The sequence below is a fragment of the Xenopus laevis genome, chromosome 2S, assembly GCF_017654675.1.
Source record: "Xenopus laevis strain J_2021 chromosome 2S, Xenopus_laevis_v10.1, whole genome shotgun sequence".
NCBI classification, from domain to species: Eukaryota; Metazoa; Chordata; class Amphibia; order Anura; family Pipidae; genus Xenopus; species Xenopus laevis.
Window position 1 is genome coordinate 46,040,384 of NC_054374.1, and position 25,347 is coordinate 46,065,730.

The following is a 25,347-nucleotide window of genomic DNA, read 5'->3' on the forward strand; positions in this document are numbered from 1 at the left end:
ATGTCAAAAAGGGGATTATATATTTATTTTAATGTCTTCTCAGCACATTTAATTCTAAAATTCTCTTATAGCAGGGGTCCCAAACCGTTTTCATCTGTGAGCAATATTCAGATGTAAAAATAGTTGGGGAGCAACACAAGCATGAAACAAGTTCCTGGGTGGTGCCAAATATGGGCTGTGATTGGCTATTGGTGGCCCCTATGTGGACTGGCATCCTACAGGAGACTCTGTTTGGCAGTACATCTGGTTTTTATGCAACCAAAACTTGCCTCCAAGCTAGGAATTTAAAAATAAGCACCTGATTTGAGGCCACTGAGAGCAACATCCAAGGGGTTGGGGAGCAACATATTGCTCACCTGCTACTGGTTGGAGATTACTGTCTTATAGGGACTACTGTATAGCTTGCAATTTGTATTTAAACAGATGGTGTTTATGGTAACTTTTATGAGCAATAAGGCATAGTTAATTGCGTCCACAGAACATTGTAATTATGCTGTAAATACAATTGGGAGTTGCTATACTGCTAAATTTCACCGTTATAAGGTAAAAATACATATGACAGATTTACAGATAAAATGTAAGTGAAGTTTTTATTACATTTACAAGTACTTATTTTAAAACAGTAACTTGCTCCAAAATTGCCTTTTTTCAGGAGGCCTTTACTTATCCCGGAAAAGTGCATATGTTGTTTAATTCCTTAAAAAGAAGCAGCCATTGCCCCCAAATATTTCATACTCATATCATAATCATGAGAGACTTTGCTCTAACAATTTTTTTATTTTCCCCCTATGGTTTTAATAAAGTGCAATCAGATAAACATTGAATACTAGGCTTGTCATCTTTTTTTTTTCTTCAAACCTTGACGCTTTTCTCACAGCCATTCTTTTCTCCCCTTTTTCTCTATCTCTCTCTACTGTGCCTGATGTTGTCCCATGTCTTTCCCCATCTCTTTTCTGTCAATGTGACTTCCTGCTTTTCTGTAGACCTGTCCGTCAGCCTCCTTGCAGTGATAGTTATTGTGTGTGGCCTGGCCCTGGTGGCAGTTTTTCTCTTTCTCTTTTGGAAGCTGTGGTGGGTGCCCTGGAGAAACAAGGCAGTACTTTCTAACCCCGCTGCAACGCAGAACGCCTCTTCTGTAACTGGAATCAACTGTGAAGCCATGGCGGACAAGCTGAAAGATGCCAGCAACCTGGGATTTCTGGAAGCAGCGGTTAAAATTAGTCATACATCTCCAGATATACCAGCTGAGGTCCAGATGTCCATGAAGGAACATCTCATGCGACGAACAAGGATACAGAGGCAAACAACTGAGCCTGCATCCTCCACCAGGTAAGGTCCTTGCTTTTCTCATTTCTATAAAATCTTTATAAAGAGAATTAACTGTATTTTTTTCCTGACACTGAACACAAAAACTAATGTCATATTACTTCTGTGATGTGGTTAATGGAAACAAAAACTGGAGTTGAAAGTAGAACATATAAGAATAAATACAATTTTAACTCTGTGAAGAGTTTGGAATTGCCAAATCAGGAACCCAACTGAATTACTTGGAAAGGTGTGTTTTTTATAACGTATACTATATTTCTAATCCTGGTGGGATTCTGTCAGAAACACCTGCTCACTATTGGCTGCCTCTATAAAATACGCATATTTGAAAAGGGCTTATTTTGCTATTTAGTAGCAAAATGAGTAGTCAGTATGAATCCACTTTAAATATGAAGGAAAACAATGCAATAAACAAGATGACCGTCCTTGCTCACAGCAATCAATTTAATTCATAGCAATAGCATTTCAAGACATAGTTTGGCACATTGGTAGGCCCAGCAGCACCCCCGCCAACCCTGCAAACATTTGTGGATGTGCTGTCCTAACATTACTTAATCCACACATTTGTTTATTATGATTAACTGAAATATCATAATCAGTTGTAATTTCAGTAACCCCCATGCCAATATGTTTGCGTTGGAGAGAAGACCAAATCCTTAAATAAATTAGTCAAGTTAAAAAGTAAGCATAATATTACTAGAATTGGGATAGTAGCCCACCAGTAAAACCCCTAACTTAAAGACCTCGAGAAGTAGCACTGGTCCAGTCCATCCTCCACCTATCAATGTATATATATATATATATATATATATATATATATATATATATATATATATATATATATATATATATATATATATATATATATAATGTAGAGTCAAGCAGGCACTCACGTCTATATAGATGTAACGATTGCCTGGGTGTGGGGGACCTTATAGGCAAATATGCAGAAAGTTCAAATAAGAACCACACTCCCAGGTCTTAATCTTGAAAAGAAATTTATTACAGTGAGTCTCACTGCAATAAATATTCCTTTCAAGATTTAGACCTGGGAGTGCGGTTCTTATTTGAAATTTATATATATATATATATATATATATATATATATATATATATATATATATATATATATATATATATATATATATACAAAATTCAATTTACTTCTAATGAAAGCAAAGGCAAAAATGAAAGGCAAAAAATAAATGCATGAATAAAAGTGGTCCAGTACAGAGCCAGCTTCTTATTACATTGACCTAATCAGTGTCATCTGTACCTGACACTGCTTCTACATTAATCATTTAGTGGTTGGGTTCCACCCTGAATTCCAGCCTTCACCTACTCCAGTTGCAAGATGCTCACAAGATTTTTCTAAAGGTTTTCTAAAGTTCCTCTTTAAGTATCTTGTGTGTGAGTTTCATCTGATTCATTCGACTGTATCTGTTATTGCCCCAATAACTCACCAAATATACACCACTGCAAGAAAGTAAGTAAATCATTCCTTTTCCTTTACATGTTATTTCCAACTTTTCTTATGAAATGATGTAATAAATCCTTAAGCTACTGCCTTTCTGGACAGAAAATACATCACACAAATGCAAGACAACAAACATTGCAGCTTGGAGAGACCATCCCTGGCTACTCTCTGTCCCAGCTCTTTGTGAACTGCCAGAATCATGATTGTCAAATTAATTTAGTTGTGTTGCAGGGAGAATATTGTACTAATAGAATGGTGGAAGCTGTCACACAGCATTAGGGACCGTCACTTTTCTTAGGTGACTCCATGTGGGAATATAATAATATACACAAATGAAAGTGACATATTCATGGCTCCACGCTTCGCACACAATATATTTTTATTTTTGTGAGCATTGTAATTTAATGTCTCCTGTAATTCACTTACACTCTTAGGCAGGCCTGGACTGGCAATCTGTGAGTTCTGGCAAATGCCAGAGGGGCTGCTATAAGGTCCCATTGAAAGTCAGTATTTAGTGGACTGGTGGGGGCTGTTTGGGCCTCTGTGTGGGCTGATTGGGCCTCTATGTACCTGAAATTCCAGGGCCTATTTTAATTCTCAGTCCGGACCTGCTCTTAGGTTTGCTTTAGCAGGGAAAACGAGCCATGGCAATGTTCCCTGCTTTTTATATTCCCTATAGGCAAAAACATACATCTTTCAAAATCTAAAGAAAAATGGGGGAAAACCCTGAATTATGCTGATTGTTTAAATATTTAAATCCTTTGTTGTGGAAGCTTTTATTTCACATACACAGAGGGGTACTGCTGCAGGGCTTATTTGATTATTCCAGCATAAACAAACACTGTTCTGACCGTGTGGCATAATTTCTTATGTCCTGTTTTTGTTCAGTTTCAACTGAAATGCTGTGTAAGTCCATTGCTAAACAGAGGCTTAAATGAATACTAAACTTACTCAGGCATATAGCCAAACATGTTCCTATTTTTGTTGCTGCGTGTATATGGGTGAACAGTTTTTAGGATTTTTTATTGAACATCGTAAAACTTTTAATAATGGCAAAGAACATTCCCTTAGCAGCAAAATTACAAACTTTGTGTTTGAGTAATGCAGACCCTTTCCTTTTGAATAAGCAGCACATTCAAAATTGGATTTTTGCCTATGATTTCCCCATAGAAATTAAAATAAGACCCACAACTTAGCCTATTGTTACTATTATGGGAGGTAAGCCAGAATGTACATTGCAATATATTTCAGCTTATCAAGCAGTGTCAGTGAAATTTACTGTGTGGGATTTTCAATACACATTATCTGGCGCAGTATTACATTTTAAATCTTAAATCTTACTGCTCTGCTACAAGCTGCAATTCTGTAACAATATCGATCTTTTATCCCATTCTTGGCGTTCTGTTGAATGTTTGTGTGTTGTACCGCCATCTAATGGCCTAATTTGTAATGCAAATCATTTTTGGTTGAGGTATTTTTATTTTAAAATAGCTTATTTCTAGTGGTTTATGAAGGATAAAATGGCAATATTGGACAGTTTTATATTTATAAAACTGTTAATATTGCCATTTTATCCAAATTATAGAAAGACCCATAATCCAGAAATCCCTGGGTCCCGAGCATTCTGGATAACAGGTCCCATATCTGTCAATTTAGAACCAATTGTTTTCCCCAATATATAGTAGCTTTATGAGGAATAAATAAATAATGGAGATGTGGTGGTAGTTTTTAATATGATAGGTGTCTACTAGGGAAGAAAGATACTGTGTACATATGAATGTATTAGCACATTAGTTTGACAATAATATGAAATGACAGTTTTTTAATTAATATTAATTGGGCTTTCAGAAGTGTCTACTAGAGAAATAGACATTCCCCCAAATCTCACCCTTACTGGACATTATACTGGCACCCATTCAAGACTCTGGCTTCTCTCTAGGTGGGGCAGTAACCACTATTATAAGGTATAGCGCTAAATTGTTAGAGCTATAGCACATGAACTGAACTCAAATGGTTTGAATTTGCTTCTCCATAGTATTCCATGGTGATTGCTCTTAACAGATGAGCAATTACCTCTTTGAAATGCTAACTGAATTGCAGCATCGGACATGCCCAATCTGCACCCTGCACTTTTTCTTCTTCTGCTGCGACCTTCCTTCTTCAGGCCAGTCGCTGCAAAAATACAGTGCTTGCGCGCATGTGCACGCTCGAGACGCAGGGGGTGGGGGCCCTGAGACAGTAGGCCCGGTGGGCCCCGGGGCCCCCAGTCCGACCCTGCTGAATTGAATTTCCAAGCAGGACCAGTCTATTTAACATGGAAATCTATAAGAGGCAAATTTGAACACACAGGATGAATCTGAAATCTGCTTTTGATCTACTTAAAGATCAGTTGGCAGATAGCAAAAGACTCAAATTCACCCCATGTACCATAGCCTTAATTGAATATCAATTATCTATCACAAAATAATTAATATAGGCCTACCCCAAAAACTTGAGATGGGGTGGATAATGTCATAAGTAATGTCATAATGGGATCAACCAAGTTTATGCTCATTGTGCAATAGGGCATTAACTGACTTTCTCCTCCTTCTCACCTCATTTTGTCTCTATCTTATATTATAAAATAATAAAAAAAGTAGATTTATATAAAACACCTTTAGATGCTGTATGCGTATTTACTAGAGAATCTATTGAATGGAACTACAGGGATGTGCCTCTTACATACCTTTTACAGCTTTGCCTAATACTTCTGACTTCACAGAATTTGAATCATCTCACAAATCAATTCCAATTGATTCATACTGTGGTTTGAACGGATTCTCATTGACCTGCAGAGGCACAATCCATAGTTTTGTAAACTGAATTTTTTAGTAGCTTGGTATGCAGAAGTCCTGACAGCCAATGTCAACATTATGGCTATAAGCCAGGTAGGGGCTTGTGGAATTAAATATATATGTAAGATCTCATTCCCTATTACTCCTAGTACAGAATTCTAAATATATATTCCACATAAAAATAATTTCATTCTACACATCACCAGAAATCTGTGTCAGTGAAAATTTAAGGGCAGAAATTGGTTTATTTCTTTTTATGTTCAGTGTATCTGACAGCCACGGATGTTAAGGTATACTGAATATGTCAGGGTTTATTTATATGGTTGTATTACAAATTATTGCTGCTGCTGCAGCAGAAGTTGGAGTCGGAGGCCCAAACAGTGGATAAGAATAGCTTATGTTTTTTCTACCAGATCCATTGTTGGGTTTTGATACTTCGCGTGGAGCAATGGTTCTGGAATTTTCATTACACACATGTATTTATATTCAGCATACAAGTATTTTTCTGCAATGTGCCTATTAAAGCAAATTATGTGTAATTTCAACATATTATGTGTCTATTGTTTTCAGTCACTTGATGGTTGATGTCTATTACTATGTAATAACAAGAGGAAGAAGGTCCCTGCCCCATAGAACTTACAATCTAAGTGGAAGGTTAAATTGGACCCAGATAGCTACTAAAATTACAAATTACAAATGGGAAAGCTGCTGGAAGAAAAATTCAAAAACTATAAAAAAAATAAAATAAAAACCAGTTCCAAATTAGGACTTAGTTGCAAACAGCACTTTTCTATATAATTATTTTCTACTAAAGAAGTAGAAGAAATGTTTTACATTATGTTTTGGGCTTCTATACGAGCCCAGGACAACCCCAGCCCTTTTGTAGTAAAGATCTGTGTCTCCAAAAATGCCCAGTAGCTCCCCATCTTCTTTTCTGCTGATTCACACTGCACATGCTCTGTGCTGCTGTCACTTACTGAGCTTAGGGACCGACTCTTAATATACAGTACACATAGAATATAAATGTCACAATATAAAGACTGTTTAGTATATTTAGTTTATACAGATAATTACTGGATGACAGCACAGAAACCAGTGCAATTCATATCAGAATGTAATAATCATCCTTGTAGCATCATCTTATATTACAAACAAACCTAATTTTCTGCTTGATAATTTGCAATGAACCCTAAGCTTAGTTTCTCAACAGCTGCTCAGAGCCTACTGAGCATGTGAGTGTTGCAGACACTTTCCAAAATGGTGACCTCCTGTGACAAATTTGAAGTCCTGGATCATTGCTGCTATTGAGAAGCTGAACCTTTAGACTGGTGCAATAAGTTCAGAATATAAAATATAGAATATAAAATATGGCATGTTTAACCATATTGATTTTTTAGGGTTTAGTCCTCCTTTAAGTTAAAAGTGAACCAACCCAGGGGTAAGGATCAGAAATACATATGCAATATGTTTACAATTTACTTAAATATTTTTTGAAACAAAAGAGGCTTACCACATTTGGAAATATCTAATAGTCGCTATAGACTTGCACATATATGCCTCAAAACACTGGGGAGAATGTACACAAATCATTGCAGTTGTACAGATTATCTGTTAGTCACTCTGCCCATCTGAATAGAATATCCATTCTCTTACTGAAATGTGCCAGTTCAGAAGCGGTAAACAATTTCTCCATGAAGCCAGTGGACTCAGAGGGATTGTTCTGTGTGTGCTGCAAGGCACCGAAGGGATCAGCTTTGACCCACTGTACAGTTTTGAAGCATAACCTCCTTACTAAGTCAGTACAAATGTAGCTTTAAGGTATCTTTACTTTGTTAAAATATATATACAAACTGCACTATGTTTTATAAAGAAGGCTTCAATCCTATCCCCCATAGGGTCTGGTACTTACTTATCAGTTTACTCTGCTTGTGCTGCTGGCATGCTCTTTCTCTAATGTTCTAGTTAAGAAACTAGAAACGCACAGCAAGGTTCAGTATTCCGTTATTACAGTTTGTAGCGAATAAGATTGGGAGAAATTGTTTTTTCTATTTTACATTATTTATGTTTCATATAAATTGCCTACAAGGCAACATGATTTTGTTTTAGTGAGAGCAGCTTATTTTGTGTTTTCTATTTACTGTGCTTAGAATATCAATTAATCCTGTAATATGGTGCAGTGCCTCTTAGAACAACCCCAGTGTACTATAATGTTCTGTTCCACCATGGATGGTTTTTTAAAACTTAAAGGGCAGGCAAAGGCACAAAAATAGAATCACATTTCACTTTCTTTAATGAAAAAGAAATCTATCTACAATATACTTTAATTAAAAAATGTGTACTGTTTTTATAACAAACCTGACTGTATGCAGTGAAATTTTCCCTTCATTTACTGCTGTGGATAGCAGAGTTGGAGAGGGATTGCATTAAACAATACAAAAATTATAAAATCCACATTAGATTACATGACAACACATGACCCAGTTCAGTCTACCTATTCTGATTATTAATCAGTCTTGCTGTATCGGCTTCTCGCAGATGTTATTTGACTTGTGCTGTTTTGATCATTTATGACTATCCCCGAGCAACCTAGACCACACTGACTATGTGCACAGTCTTGGTCTTGCAAAGATGTTTAACAAAGTTACAAGATGGTGACTCCCTGTGGCCAACTTTGCAAACATAGATCATTGATTAGTCTTGTGGTGCAGTAAGTTTATGTTTAGTATACAAAATACAGCATTTGTAGACTTATTCTATTTTAGACTTTACTTCCCCTTTAAAGTAGCATGTGCCAATGGAACACTATTTTTACTTTTATTAAGAACAGATAACTGTTGGAGTTGAAAACTGTGCTTATTAATTTGACTTACTTCTTGATTGCTGTTCTTAGGCTCTAGTAGGCTACATAACAAGGTCTATCTATCTATCTATCTATCTATCTATCTATCTATCTGTCTGTCTGTCTGTCTTTCTGTCTATCTATCTATCTTTTTATCGATCTATCTATCTATCTATCTATCTATCTATCTATCTATCTATCTATCTATCTATCTATCTATCTATCTATCTATCTATCTTTTTATCTATCTATCTATCTATCTATCTATCTATCTATCTATCTATCTATCTATCTATCTATCTATCATCTACCCATGTATCTTCATACATCTACCTCACTATCTTTCTAATATAGAGAACATATGGACATTACCACATAACTAATTAAAGCATTACCATTTAAAATGTCATCTGTAAGTCTTCTGTCTATCAGCAACACCAAAAAAGCATGCATGTCGGGACCATTTAAACACAAAGGTGCCTATTCACAACTGAGAAAGGCTGGTTTGGCTCAATAGGATAGATATGCTTGCTGAACTTAACCCAAAGGATTAGACATGCTTGATGGACTGGTATTTATTCTCATCATTTATTACTGTATAACACATCCTGATATTTTCATTTATGGTCTATGAAGTACCTGCATCCATCATTTCTGATTTCTCTATCTCTATAAGTGAGTACATCTAAAATAACTATATTCGAGTTCAAGTGTATAAATAAAGTGGACACTTGCTTCTAAATAATCAATGTCCTTCTCCCATCTTGCCTTTATTATTGATGATATAACTGATGTCACCTTTTATCTAATTTTAAGATATAATTCAAACACAGTGATGTAGCAGTAAACATTGCTGCATGGCATTTTTGGAGTCCTTAGATTAAATAATGCCTCCATAGGTTTCCTCTGAGTACTCCAGTTTCCCCTCCATTTCAACAATATAAAGGCACATTTACTGGATCCTGATAAAATTGATCATAATATGTAGAAATATGACATTGCAAGCTCCACCAGGGCAGTGAATGATGTATAAAAGCAAGTCAAGGGCTGCAAAACATGCCAGCACTATATGAATATGGAATCTAGGTCTGAGACTCCTAGCTACCAACATATCTAGTTATATCATTTTGCCAGAAATAGGAATGTTATAGCATTACATTATATTTCAACTCCCTGTTCCAAATTAAAAATAAATACAGTAATGCATTGTAAAATACCCATGTTATAATTATGTTCATTTTTATATTCTTTCAGGCATATCTCATTTAAAAGGCATTTAAACCGTCAAATGCAGGTATGCAGTGTTGATTTTGGAACAGAAACCTTGCAAGTAACTGAACAACCAACCAGCATAGGTAGGATTAAACCTGAGCTATACAAACAAAAATCAGTAGACTTTGAAGACATAAAGAAAGATGATGCCAAGACCTGTGGGAAAATCAATTTCACCTTAAAGTATGATTATGAAAACGAGACTTTAATAGTTCGAATACTTAAAGCCTTTGATCTTCCAGCCAAGGACTTTTGTGGAAGTTCTGATCCTTATGTGAAGATTTATCTTTTGCCTGACCGGAAAAGTAAATTCCAAACAAGAGTTCATAGAAAGACGCTTAACCCAACATTTGACGAATCATTTAATTTTCCTGTCCCATATGATGATCTTCCCAACAGAAAACTCCACCTCAGTGTCTTTGACTTTGATAGGTTTACAAGGCATGACATGATAGGAGAAGTTATTTTAGAAAACCTTTTTGAGGAGTCGGACCTTTCAAGGGAATCATCCATCTGGAAGGATATTCAGTATGCAACAACGGTAAGAAAACGTTTTATAACTTTTATTTCAGAGAATATTTTACTTGACTGATGTAGGTTAACTCTTCTTATTTAGTGACAAAATAGGTGCTACAAATAAATTAAGTTAAGTTAACTTTTTCATAAAATATAAATTAATAGAATGTTGTTCTGTTGCTCAATAACCATCATTCTCACTGCATTTTGTTCCTAGTTGGAAGAGCTTTTTTTAATGATGAATGCATAACAAATTTAGATGTTACTAATATCCATGCTGATAACAGGCATGAAAAGCGTTAGTTCTTACCCACTGCTGTACCTTTGATATTAATAAAGCCAGATTAAATATGGCACGACTTGTTTGTGTTTGATCAGCAATATGATATGAAGTCTTGCTGAAGCCGGAGCAAAGTAACTGGTATCTCGCAAGAGCAGCGATCATGAGGAGACATGCTGCCGGTTGAGCGCCGCCATCTCCACTCCACGTTCTGTTGGATTTAATACAATATCATAGGCAATATAATGGGAAATAGATGCGTGATTCTTTTACCAGCTTGCTCAGCTTGTTTAGGTAAATTAATTGACCTACAATAACATACATTCACATATTCTATCATCATCTCATGATATCTTCAAATTTACCCAATGAAAATCTGTCCAATCTCAAGCATATTTCAGCCAACAATGCATTCATTCTTGTGCCCACAAATGGTCAGTGTGGGTCAATCTGATCACCAGTATAACTTTCTCTAAATTCCCATGTTTATGGGCAATTGAAAACCCCCAAAACAGGATGGGTCAGTGCTAATAGCAAAACAATAGTTAAAATTGAAAGATAAAAGCTTGGGGGGCACTAATTACATGCAGGGTAGAGTGCAAGCCACTCTGTTTTCTTATTGCTTGACATGCAAATGAATTGTTGTTAGGAGTGCAACACTTGTGTTCACCCTATAAATACAGTGCTTATGAGGGACAGGCAGGGGAAGGCTATTAGAATGACCCTCTCCTCCAACAGGTTCAGTTCCTTCTAAGGTCTAGGTGAATGACCCCTAATAACGTAAAGGAATAGTAACACCAATAAATGAAAGTGTATTAAATTAATTAAACTATAATGCACTGGTAAAACTGGTTTGTTTGCTTCAGCATCTCTACTATAGTATATATAAACAAGCTGCTGAATAGCTGTGAGGCAGCCATTTAAAGCTGAAAAATGAGAAAAGGCACAGGTTACACATCAGATAACAGATAAGCCCTGTAGTAAACAATATGATTCTACAAAGCTTATGTGTTATCTACTATTTGTCTTGTGCTTGAATGGCTGCCCCCATGGCTACACAGCAGCTTGTTTATATAAACTATAATATTCTTTCTGAAGCAAACACACCAGTTTTAGCAGTGCAGGGCAACTTTACTTTATTTATTCATTACTTAAAAACACTTTCATTTTTTGATGTTACTGTTCCTTTAAGCACTTTGGCAAGTCAGGATCCCTAGATTATCCCCAGTATTATAAATAGCATTCACAAAGTAAAATCTATCATTGACATTCAATGTGGATAATGTGTCTGCAATAAGTTAGCTAAAACAACTGACCTGGGTAAATGTTTAAGTTTTACTGCCTCCCTTTTCATTTTTTGTTTCATCCTTGTAGTATACACTTCTAGTACTTCTGGCCTTTTTTTTTCTACCAGTGCCCTAAAAAAGCTACATTATTGTCCCCTTGTACTCTGTGTATGTACTGGAATGTATAGACAAAATGCATAACAAAATTTTTTCCAGGATACATCTGGTTGAGACAATGCTAACATTCTTAGTGACAATACAGGTATGGGGTTTAAACTGTACATCCTGCACCTGTACTAGGTTGTCTTCAAGCAGGGGTGTAGCTTCATTTATATATTATAGTAAATATTACTGATTCTGGGAAGTGAAATTCTGCTGACCATCATTTAAGCATCTGAAATACAGTATGCAAAATAATATTCGATATTATGAGGATGATATTTCAGGGAGTATAACACAGATACCTTCAGAGAGCCATGATGCTAAGCACTAGTGCTGTAAATGAGCTGTGAAGCACACTAGAGCTAAAAATAGTAAAAAAGAAAAAAGATTGATTTATTTTTGACCAGCTTTAGTGGGATGCTGGCTGACCCTTCCTCAACTTGATGACTGAGGGAACACGTAGAAAAATGTTCATTGTTTAGTTGGAGGATAAAAATATGTGTGGAAGGTGCCATATAAAACATTTCCCATCACAGGGAGAGTTTGGATTGCCTTGTAGTCATTCATAACTGGATGTAGTGTCTTAGGTGACATTTTTTATAAGAGTATAAATGAGATATATAAAGTAGACTACTATGCCAGAGTCTTATGAGATATGATGTTGTTGTTGTTGTTATAGGAAAGCTGCTAGTGTTTCACTTTTCTGCAAGAAAATACATTTTAAAAAGATATATTTGCAACAAATCAAAATTTGTAGAATTTCTGTGCTTTTCGTAGAATAGAATCATTTTGGAATAGTGGCATAGTGTGTTGGCATTTGTTCCCAGTTCTTGTTATGCAAAGGGAACATATGCTGGAAGCTTGTAGCTGCTGCCCTCCTATGATATTAAAAAATTATTTTACACAGCATGATAAATAGGCCCAAGTGTAGGATACAGAAATATCTCTAGGTCACTGCAAGAATGTTGAGTACTATACTTTTAAGTTTATTACTGTTTAAGCAATTTTTAGCAGACTTAAGGTATGGAGATTCAAATTACAGAAAAAACACTGGAAAGATATGGAAAACTCCAGGTCCCGAGCATTCTGGATAATAGGTCCCATGCCTGCAATAGGGATAATTAAAGAGCACATCTGCATATCAATTTAAAGGACATGATATTGAGATTGCTATGACACACAAATGCATCAAGCCATCTTCTCTGGTTCTATAAACACTGAAAACATTTGAAAAATGAAATTGAAAATGGCTTAAATTTTACCAAGGACAACTCTTTTACTTCTACACTTCTACATTAACTCGCAAGCTTTTCGATAGCGACATTTTACATTTGAGTTTTTGTGCTTAAAGGGGTTGTTCACCTTTGAGTTAACTTTTAGTATGATGTAGAGAGTCATATTTTGAGTAGTGATGGGCGAATTTGCGCCGTTTTGCTTCGCAAGATAATTCGTGAATTTTGTGCGAAATTCGCAAAACTGCAAAAAATTCGCGAAACGGCGCTGGCATCTCGTTTTTGACGCCGGCGCCCGTTTTTAACGCCGGGGCCGGTTTTTCAGAAATTTTTTTTTCCACGTTTCGCGAATTTATTCGCTGGCGGCGAATCGCGCAAATTCGCCCATCACTAATTTTGAGTTGTTTTTTTTTATTTGTGGTTATTGAGTTATTAGGTTTTTATTTAGCAGCTCTCCAGTTTACAATTTCAGCAATCTGATTGCTAGGATTCAAATTATCCTAGCAACCATGCATTGATTTGAATACGAGACTAGAAAATGAATAGCAGAGGACCTAAATAGAAATATGAGTCATAATAATGAGCTATAACAATACATTTGTAGCTTTATATGTTAGAACGGTAAAGGTATCTCCTTTCTCGCACTCTGTAAATTCCTTCATAATAGCATGTAATAATTATTAATTAATTCAATAATTGTTATAGTAAATTAATTTAAATGAATTGAAGTTTTTTATTTGATCACACAGAATATAAAAACTCATGTACAAAATTAATTTTGAAACAATTTCAAGGTAATTTTGTAAAAAAAAGCAGCATACAAGCAGTTAAAAATGATTAACTCTTTGTTATACATTTCACCAAATGTTGGGTTATAAGAGGCAAGTAAAAATTACATCATTATGCCCTGACAAAGCCGTTCAAGGTGAAACGCGCGTTGGCCACGAGGTGGAAAGAACTCTGGATTATATGCACCTAAATTAGCTATGGGCAAGCGAGAGAACATGGATTTATTAAATTAACTAATAATTATTACATGCTAATATGAAGAAATTTACAGAGTGCGAGAAAGAAGATTCTTTACCGTTCGAACATATGAATTTATTCTAATCTCACGCACCTCCCAAAAAGGTTAATTAAGCTTTAATTAATATTTAGCTGAGTGCGCTGCCACCCTTCTATGTAACATTTGTAGCTTTACAGAGAATTTGGATGAGGCCAGTGACCCCTATTTGAAAGCTGGAAAGAGTCAGAAGAAGGCAAATAAAAAAAAATATAAAAAAAATAAATAATGAAGATATTATATATAATATATATACTATATATTATCTCTGTAAAGTGCTGCTGAATATGCCAGTTATATATAAACAAAGAAAAATAATAATAACAATTTGGGTGCTTGAATTGGAGAGCCAAACCTCCTAACCCATGATTTAAAAAAAAAAAAAAAACAGCCGCAACTCAAAGATATAACCTACAGGTCAACAAAAAGTCACATAAATTTATAGCCACAAGACTTGAGCAACGTGGGATTTCAGCACAACAGAAAATGTCAAAGGTATTCATTTGCCAAAGGGAAGAAAATGTATCAGTACTCCAGAGGGAAGACGCTTGTACAGAATAAAACATTTTTGTTGCTGTAATGTAGAAGACATTTTCAGACTGACACTATAATCAATGTCAAGGAGCTATAAAATGAGTATCAGTTACCTAGATATGCAGTTATCTACTATCAACTGGTTTTTAGCTCCATGCACTTTAGTACATGAGATACCAGGACAGAACTATGGCTCAGGGAATATTTGGAGGCAATTAATCAGTGTGTAGCAAAAAACATTAGTATCTCCAGGAGATACATTGCATCAGCATTGAACGGAGAGGACCCCATAAGTTTACATTGTCTAGGGCCCCATACATTTGTAATTCGTCATTTTGCACCATGATTAGTATTTTGACTTAACATACTACTGATGACAAATGACAGTATTTTTTAGAAGCAGGTACATTTAAGCGTAGAGGGAGAGTATCACATCTGTTTGTTATGGTTGCTATAGAAAAATAAGACCTGTGCCAAACTTTGTACCTTTTATTACATAACCTCCATAGAATGTTAACAAAAAACTGATAGTATCCCCTTAAGAAATCAATATATCTGTGGCAGTAGGATAAAACAAGCAATGGTTTGTAGGGACCCATAGGTTTAATATGTCACTGGTTTTAAATCCCTACACTTCCTTATCTCCCTAGTTCCTGGGCAGATGCCCATATATCTAGTTACTAATTTGCACATTTCAGTGATTGGCCTACTAGCCTATGACCACTTCCTTCCACACTTTAATAGTGCCCCGTGAATGATGCTTAGCCAGAGACAGGTTAACCCTTTAAAAGTAGTCGTAGGAGTGTGAAATAGAGAGGTTAATTAGGATGAGCAGCCTTTGCTCCTACAAGGATTGTAGTAGGGAGTAGCTCTCCCCTAGGCTCTGAGTCTGCCTATAGTGAAGGGACCACAGCTGGATAGGGAATCAGGCTTTAGATTTATTCCCTCTGATGATTCCACTGTATGGAATCAGGACCATGCCTAGGCCTTCCATCCTAGAGGTTTACTTTTAACTACCCTAACTTCTTCCACATGGTGCAACATTTTGCTGTATTTGTCTAATTGTCCTGGCATTTTAACATCTTGTCTGTCATTGCCTCTGTGGATCTCTTGTTCTGTTGCTTCAAGAAACTTCTGTTGTCCTTTATTTTACTTTTATACAAAGTGAGTTGTAGTTTAACTACACCATTCCTTCATACCTTTGAAGGCCCTGCCTTGTGTGTTCAAGTCACCTCCTGTAAGGAGGTATGTTATCACAGTTCAAATTGTTCAAACGAAAGCACTGAATTTTAAAATGCAATGTTGTAAAAATGTTCCATCATAGAATTCAGCATCATTTGAATAAATGCAACAAGAGATGCATAAACTTGGTTTCTGTTTACAGTTTTGCACTACAGGCTGTGCACCATGCACCAGTTTTATTTTGTGAGTTATTGGCAGCTTTCCAAATCCTTCAAAAACATTTTTATATTTTGTGAGCATCAGTTGTAAGTGATTTTTTCCACTTCCAGAACTTATAACTGCATTTATTTCTTCCATTCGTTTAATTAAATGTAATTTCTCACATGTTATCAAGCCTATTAAGGAATGGTGGGGATCTGGAACAACCACCATGGTTACAGAATACAGATGACCTTTAAATTGAATACACACATTGCACTGTCCCAGATTTGGAATGACTTTACCACCATAAGCTCTTAAGCACAGTTTAGTTTCTTGCAGAAATGGCTTAGGTTGGAGCATATTATATGAAGATTCTGACAGAATGTCCACTTCAGCACCTGTATCTACTTTGTAGGGAATATCTGTCCCATTAGTGGACAATGTAATGTACCATTCTGTTCTGCGTGCATTAGTTGCATGTATGCTGCCTATATGGAAGTCGTCATCACTGTCTGTGCCAGTTTGTACTGCATGTATTTGTGTGGTTGATCTACACATTTTCTGAAAGTGATTTGCTCTGCCACAACTGTTACAAGTTTTTCCATATGCAGGGCATTGCATGTATGCATGTGACTGTCCACAACGCTGACAATAGGACCTTGTAAATGCCTGAGCTTTTTTGTTTTTAAAGCCAGAAAAGTTAGAGGTTTTCTGCACCCTGCCTTTGTAGTGGCCTTTCAGTGGGGGCTGCTTGGATGACACCTCCATAACACAGCAGCTTTCTCTAGGCTGTTCTATTTGCTTGAGCTGTGCTTGTGTGATTTCAGAGGCTTTACAGATTTGTATAGCATGGTCTAAAGTGAGATCTGTCTTTGTGAGCAATTTCTCTTTCACTTTCATGTTGTGTATACCCATAACTAATTGATCTTTAATAAGAGATTCAGTCAGTGCACCAAATTCACAGGAATGACTCTTTAACCTGAGGTCTGTCACATACTCATCAATTGTTTCATGTTCTTTCTGCAATCTAGAACTGAACACATGTCTCTCATAAGTGATGTTTTTTCTTGGAACACAGTAGTTCTAATTTTTTAAGCACTGCATTAAAATTATCCTTCTCTGCCTCTGCAAACTGAAAAGTATTATATACATCAATGGCTTCCTGCCCTGCTACTGTAAGAAACAGTGCAATTTTCTGTACATCCTCTTCTTCATGTGCCTTAATTGCTCTCTGATATAATATAAATCTTTGTTTAAATCTGGACCAGTTCTGCTCTAAGTTACCTTGCATGCTCAGTTCAGGAGGCTGTTTCAGGAGATCCATGCTGACACTGTAATGACTGGAGCTGTAGCTTGTTCACAAGTGCACTTCTGACACCATGTGTTATTTTGTAAACTCACACTGGTTAGAACTTCAGACTTTTATTCAGAGTAGTGATAGTACACATCAGTGGAGCCTCATGGCTGTATCTCAGTTCCTGAACCAACAAGAGTCTAAAGATAAGAACTACATAAACACTTATTATTATCGACTGAAGCCCTCTGGTGGCTGGAGGTAAACACACCACAAGTTTAAACTTCTTTCTCTGTTTCATTCAAATAAACTACTGGACTTGATCTACAGTTTCTGATCTATTGCTTAGACTGGACTTCAGGCTAAAATACCCAGTTTAAAATTGCTGAGGAATATCCTTATGATCCTGGGCAAGTCACATAATCTCCTGGTATCCCAGCATGCACAGAGCTCTTGATAGCTATAATCCCTGTAAAGTGTACTTTTTGACATGGTCAGCATCCTGCAAAGATCCAAGCAGAAGTATAGTGTACAAATAAATAGAAAGTCTTATTCTCTGGTTTATGAGATTGTTTTCTTGCTGAGCACTACCTTTTTTGTGTTTTGTACTCATTTAGCACTGGCAAATCATTTATCCAAAATGCCAGCAGTTTCCTAGGTGTGATTGACTGATTTATGTTTTAAGTCAATTTTCAGCCATTCCTTAATGGAGAACTAAAGCTTAGCGAAAGAACTAAAGAAGAAATGTTATACATTATATTTTGGGTTTCTGTACCAGCCCAAGGCAACCATGACCCTTTAGCAGTAAAGATCTGTGTCTCCAAAGATGCTTCTCAGCTCCCCATCTTTCTGCTGATTTACTTAACATGCTCTATGCATCTGTCAGTTACTGAGCTTAAAGGGCTTATACTGTAATGGGGAAAAAATTTTTTTTTCAAAATGAATCAGTTAATAGTGCTGCTCCAGCAGAATTCTGCACTGAAATCCATTTCTCAAAAGAGCAAACAGATTTTTTATATTCAGTTTTGAAATCTGACATGGGGCTAGACATATTGTTAATTTCCCTGCTGCCCCAAGTCATGTGACTTGTGCTCTGATAAACTTCAATCAATATTTACTGCTGTACTGCAAGTTGGAGTGATATCACCCCCCTCCCTTTTCTCCCCCAGCAGCCAAACAAAAGAACAATGGGAAGGTAACCAGACAAAATGTCTAGGTCCTCATTTTAATAAAGCACCAAAAAAAGCCTAGACAGTCCTTGCAGTAGAAAATGGCCTTCAGATGGGGAGTGCAAGATTTGAGCTTCAGATTAAAGAGAGGTTGCCCTGTGTCCAGTTCAGCTGTTGGATGCTTGTTGCAACCCTTGTATGTCCCCGGTGTGAGAACAGGTGTTTTTTGTAAACTTGCTATGTGGAAGCTACAGCCTATATCAGGGATCCCTAACCTTTTTTTACCCATGAGCCACATTCAATTGTAAAAAAAAGTTGGAGAGCAACACAAGCATGAAAAACATTCCTGGGGTGCCAATTATGGGCTATGAATGACTATTGGTAGCACCTCTGTGAAATGAGTACCAGTACACTTGGTTTTTATGCAACAAAAACTCCAAGTCAGGAATTTAAAAATAAGCACCTGATTTGAGGCCACTGGGAGCAACGTCCATGGGCTTGGCAAGCAACATGTTGCTCACGAGCCACTGGTTGGGGACCTAATAGAGAGGTACATTGGGGCAGGTAGCACTACCTGAGAAATAAGAGCTATGGGTAAAGGGACATTTTACTTTGAACTGTGTGTCCACCCGGAGTGGAGAGACTGTGCTAGGTGCTAGAAAGACCCGCCTTTCCCAGTGCAGAAATAAAATTGCATTTGCATTTTCCAGAACTTTTATTTTGTATAAAGTTGAAACAAAGGCATATCACACTGTTTCATGGGAAATGCTACACTTACAGAAGCATAAGCTTTATTTTTTTGTTTGCACTACTACACTAATGGTTTTACAGTTATGAGACAAAATAAATGTAGTATGAGCACATTGTTTGTTCATACATTGCAATATATTCAAGCTGGTCAACTAAGTCAAAGTCATCCCTGGTCTGGCCAGTCATACACTCACTTTCATAAGATTCATTAAGAATTGTATTACTTCATTATACATTATTCACAGGGACAAAGTTATACCTGACATTTGATTGCTCCCAAATATTTATTTAATTTTAATGAATCAAGTGAAAGAGATTGTAGGACTGACCAGAGCAGGGATGACTGATATAGTAAACCAGCTTGAATATACATGGGATCTGTTATCCAAAACCTTGGGTTTTCCAGATAAGGTATAATTTGGATGTTCTTAGCTTAACTCTACTAGAAAATCATAAAAGCGTTAAATAAACCCAACTGTCTGGTTTTGCCTCCAGTAAGGATTCATTGTAAGGTTAGTTTGGATCAATAAATGTACTGCTGTATTATTATAGATAAAAAAGTAAATAATGTTTTAAAAATGTGATTATTTGGATAAAATAGAGTCTATAGGCGAATCAGGAGATGGTCTTCCCATAATTCAGAGCTTTCTGGAACAGGTTTTCATATAACTGAACCCATGTCAGGGGGCCTATCGGTTCCCAGCGGGAGTAGTCAGGACCTAGGAGGAAGCTAGGTCAAAGGCCAAGTTCGCGGTATAAAAAGGGTTAAAACAGGAGACGTAGTCAGGAACAGGCAGAAATTCACAAGGCAGGCAGAAAGGATCGTAAACCGGGTCAAAGCAGGGGCAAAGTCCATAATCAATAGATAAAGCAACAATAATAACACCCAGGTAGTCCAGGAACAGGAACCTATAATTGGGCAATAATCTATTGCACTGACGTCACTGAGCACTTTTTATTTAGAATATTCGCGCCAATGCGCAGCATCATGACGTCGCGAATTTAAGCGCCAACGTCATGACTCTAGCGTCACAACCACGTGGTGCCTAAGGGCGCCACCAGAATCAAATAGAAGCGCCACCGAGCGTTCCGGGTGATCGTGACAACCCATAACTGTATATACTGCACCATAGAATCAGAAATTAAAGCAATTTCTCTTTCTTACAGCTGTTGCACAAGATTATTTTAATACATACACAAATCCTCTAGCAAACATAACATACTTAAAATAATAAATTATATGGTACAAAACATAGCTATACATATACAGGTATGGGATCCTTTATCCAGATAACATATCCCTTATCTGTATTGCAATATATGGACCAATAATCCCTGTTTTGTTTAAAGGGGAGGGCATTTTTAGTATCTTAGAGCACTAGCCCTCATATGTAATAAATGGCACTAAGTTTACACAGGAGCAGTAACCCATAGCAACCAATAAGATGTTTGCTTTTAAACTGGTGGCCAGTAAATGCTACCTGCTGATTGGTTGCTATGAGTTTTTGCCCCTGGGCAAACTTAGTGCCTTTTATTACATAACCCCCAAAATGTCTTAATGAGTGAGGCCAGAGATGAATGCAGAGGACCTCTTGTCTTTGTCTGTATGAACTTTGTGGTCATGGTTTAAACTTTAGTAGTGAGTACAACTTTCCCCTTTTTGTTTTAAATTTATACTTTCCACTTGTATAGCAATCTACTATTGGTTATTAATATTGTGGTGCATATCCAAATGTTACTCCACAAAAAAAAATAGTCAGTTAGACACCACTTGCATTGATATCAAAAAGTGTATTGTATTTACTGTCACCATTAGTGATTAGCAACATTTTTCGCCAGATTTCACAGCGAAAAAGATGCCCATAGACTAATGGGTGAAAAAAATTGTCCCAGATCAAAAAAAATATGTCGCCCATAGACTATATATATATATATATATATATATATATATATATATATATATATATATATACACACACACACATATATATATAAACACCGTAAATGTTTTAAAAGCAATCGCTGAATATGAATACTTCCACACATAAGCAATTAGGATTGGCTGCACTATTTCTTATAATAGAATAACCCAACTGTACCTTAATTGTAGAGAAACAAAAATGCCCCATAGGCCATTACAGGTTTGGCTTCTGTGCATTTAAATATTGATTGTTCACAATGCGTTGGTGAAACTGTTAATTTTGCTTGCAGCAGACTAGTCAGACCTACAGTACACAATTGTAATGTATATTTAAATCTCTACTAAGAGTTCTATTTTTTTAAGGCTCCCTTTCTTTGCGGTGACCTGGCTGCCTAATTCACATACACTGTATGCCATAATTTTTTATAATTCTCAGTGATGGCTGATTTATTTATTTTATTGTAATAACATTCATTTACAGTAGCAAGACAAAACAGAGGCGCCAAAAGGATAAAAATAGCTAAAAGCACTTAAAAACCCAATGGGTAATTCAGAGGAGGCGCCTCTGTGACAGAGGCGCCTGGCGTGTTTATACAAAGACACTGTTGTTTTTGCTTCCGTTCCATATTGCCTGATGAAGCAGGAAACGCCTGTGAAACGCGTTGCAATACTGTTTTGTGAATAAACTATTATTGAAAATTACCACTTTCGTTGGTCTCTGCTTGGAGGAGGTAAGTTCATTACTACCTCCTCTGAATTACCCATTGGGTTTTTAAGTGCTTTTAGCTATTTTTATCCTTTTGGCGCCTCTGTTTTGTCTTACTACTATATCGAGTCCACCCCGAGTGGAGGGGTATCATCCCCTTTTTCTTCTTCTACAGAGAGCGACGTTTTATTCCTGAGTGGGGTCAGGATAATCTCCCCACCTGCCTATACAGTGGTTGCCTATCGGTAACCCTGGTTTGTGAGTATTAACTTGTTTACTCTACCATTACTCCCTGTAAAAACATATTACACTATTGGGGCTCTTGGTGTTCCTTTTTGTCTCCATTTTATACAAACATTCATTTACAGAGTGGCTGCTTTTTGTATAACATTACGGCCATTGAATAGGATTTCAACCCATCAACAAAAATTGCAGATGGCTATTTTTTTATTAATTAGCGATTGATATCTTTCCTCCGAACTAAATTTAATTTAACTCTGTATTTGTTAACTATACCATGTGAGTGCCACGTGGGGTTGTTTTTTTGCCATGATTTCTACAGAAATCAAAAGAACAAGAAATGGCAACCAAGATCATTAAATGCCGTGATGTGCAGACAAGTACGTCTCCATCTATAGTTCTGCTAAGTGCAAGTGCCAGTGCTTTATATACGATTGCCTCATTTTTATTGTGTTTTCAGCTGAAATAAAATAAATTCATGGTAGAAAATGAGAGGGTCTGATGGGTTGAACTCTTCATATATCATAAGGCATCAGACAAATTTATAGGGTAGGCTAAATACCTCCTCATGTAAGTAACGAGGAATAGGTTCAACTCCTGTTGCAAATTTTAAAAAAACAGCTAGTTTGGGGTCAATCTTATTGATAAGAGATTTTAATTAGCTAGACATTGACTGGAGCAACAGTATAGTCAGGACAGTTTATAAACTTGTTACACAACAAATCTGACAAGATTGTCAACCTAACCGAAAATCAGGCTATACAAGATCTAATGATCTCAAACTACATAGAACGTATAGGACATGTGCAAGTGCAAGAACCCCTGGGGGATAGAAACCATAATGTTATTGAATGTTTTTTTGCAAAAAATAAATATACAGTGGGTCAGCAAAGACTCTTAATTTCAGAAAAACAAAATTTAGCACTTAAATTTCTTGGCGTGATTTATTAATACCCAGAGGCAGTTAAAATTCGGAATAAAAAAGGACTCCATCTCAAACCTGTCGAGGTCATGTAGAAGTCAGTAAGTCCAGTAACAGGACAGTAGGCAGATAATAACCTACTGTTGGACAGGCAAAAAGTCTGGGCAGAGTAAAGGTGGCCATTGATGCTACTATTACGATCTTTCTCACGACCATTGGTCGTACAAAATTATTTTGTCACCTCTTCTTTAGCTGTATCTGATGATTCAACATTAACGTTATGATGTTCGGAAACCTTTAAAGGTGCACAATCAAAATTTTCAGTCCTGTCCGATCGACGAGACAATATCCAAAAAATTTTACCGATATCACCAACAGCAATATTTACTTAAATATATATTCCGGTTTGACAAGATTCTTAAATATACCACTTAATATTATATAAACTATCTGTTGCTCAATTATTCATTTTGGGGGAATAGTTTTCCTTTAACAGTACTTTAATCGAAACATGCTCCATTCACTTTCACATAATTGCATTTCCTCTTTGGGTGCAATTGCAATTTACCAAGTAGGCAAAGAAACTCGTTTTCTGTTCGGGTCAGGGACATTTGTTCTCATGTAAAGTGAATGCTCTTTTCAATAAAACCAAAATATCTATACTGACCTCCACCATAATCCACTGCAGGGTCATTAAATTGGCAAGTCTGTTAGAAAGGCTACAGTCTTTCAGCCACAGTAAAAGATTACCGTGTATCTTTTTCTAACAGAATTGTTCACTGAGCTATCACTACAGTCTTCTTGAAATACCCATTTAAAGCAAGTGAATCATAAGTGTCTTGATATACACAAACCATTTACAATCCCACAGCATTCTCCCAGTCTCTCTGTTCTATAGATAGTACATATGCTTAAGAATTAATGATGCTTATATTTTATTTTTCATCTCCGCTGCTGCTTAAAGCTAATTCAGTAGCAGGCTAACCTCACCACATCAAAGTCTAAAATATGTGAATTGTTGTATGTAAGTCAGTTCAGCTCTACTGACACAACTGCAATAAGAAGTGACAGGGATTAGGAAAGCATGAATCAGGGTATTAAAGGTACAGAGGATGGAACATACGTCTATTGGCACATATTGCTGAAAGGAATGTTTTCAGATGCAGAACATTTCTTGGAGTGAAGAACATTAACAGTTAATTTTAAATAGAAACAAGAAGATAGTTGTATGAACATATTGTTTACTGTCAGCAGCCACCTAAGATATGGAGAGTAGTAGTAGGTAACAGAGTTTGATTCACTGGTAGACACTGGATCAACTGGAAAAAAATCTGTGAAAAAATATATTTTTACTTCTTAACTTTTTTGGTCTTTCAAAGGTTAACAAAGTTAGCAAGTACCCCAGAGTGATTTCAGTCATTTACCTTCAACTCCAAGCTGGTGCTCCTATTATTAAGAATAAAAAAAAAACCCACCAAAGTAAGGTACTGTTTGCTGAGCACTGTAGAACCATCCTCTTCCAGGCACCCCTCCGCTTGGATTGGATGAGCACATGCACCATATTGGCAACATGTGCATGTGGCAAGGCACATCTGGAAAAAGGAAAAAAGATGAAGGTGCAGTGCTCAGCTGGTGTGTTTTTTGAGGATGATAAGCATCACCCTGGATAAACCTTCCTTGCCCTTTAAAGGAATTGTACAGTATAAAAATAAAAACTGGGTAAATAGATCATATGTGCAAAATAAAAACTAGGTAAATAGATTATATGTGCAAAATAAAAAATGTTTCTAATATAGTTAGTTAGGCAAAAATGTAATGTATAAAGGCTGGAATGACTGGATGTGTAACATAATAGCCAGAACACTACTTCCTGCTTTGCAGCTCTCTTGCTTTCCACTGATTGGTTACCAGGCAGTAACTAATCAGCGACTTGAGGAGGGGCACATGGGTCATAACTGTTTGATTTTGAATCTGAGCTGAATGCTGAGGATCAATTGCAAACTCACTAAACTGTTATGTCTCATGTGTCCCCCTTCAAGTCGCTGACTAACTCAGAGTTAGAAAGCTGCAAAGCAGGAAGTAGTGTTCTGGCTATTATGTTAGATATCCACTTACTCCAGCCTTTATAAATTAAATTTTTG

General features: G+C 36.5%; 1 protein-coding gene across 1 annotated transcript in view; it reads left to right on the forward strand.

Annotated features, from left to right (window-relative positions):
* Positions 1-541: 541 nt before the first annotated feature.
* The window catches only part of LOC108709402 (synaptotagmin-6), a 70,093-nt gene continuing 45,287 nt past the window's right edge, over positions 542-25,347 (forward strand). The window contains exons 1-2 of the mRNA XM_018249190.2: positions 542-1,329; positions 9,731-10,289. Coding sequence (XP_018104679.1) covers positions 923-1,329; positions 9,731-10,289 — 966 coding nt within the window. The 5' untranslated portion in view covers positions 542-922. The remainder of the gene's footprint in view (positions 1,330-9,730; positions 10,290-25,347) is intronic.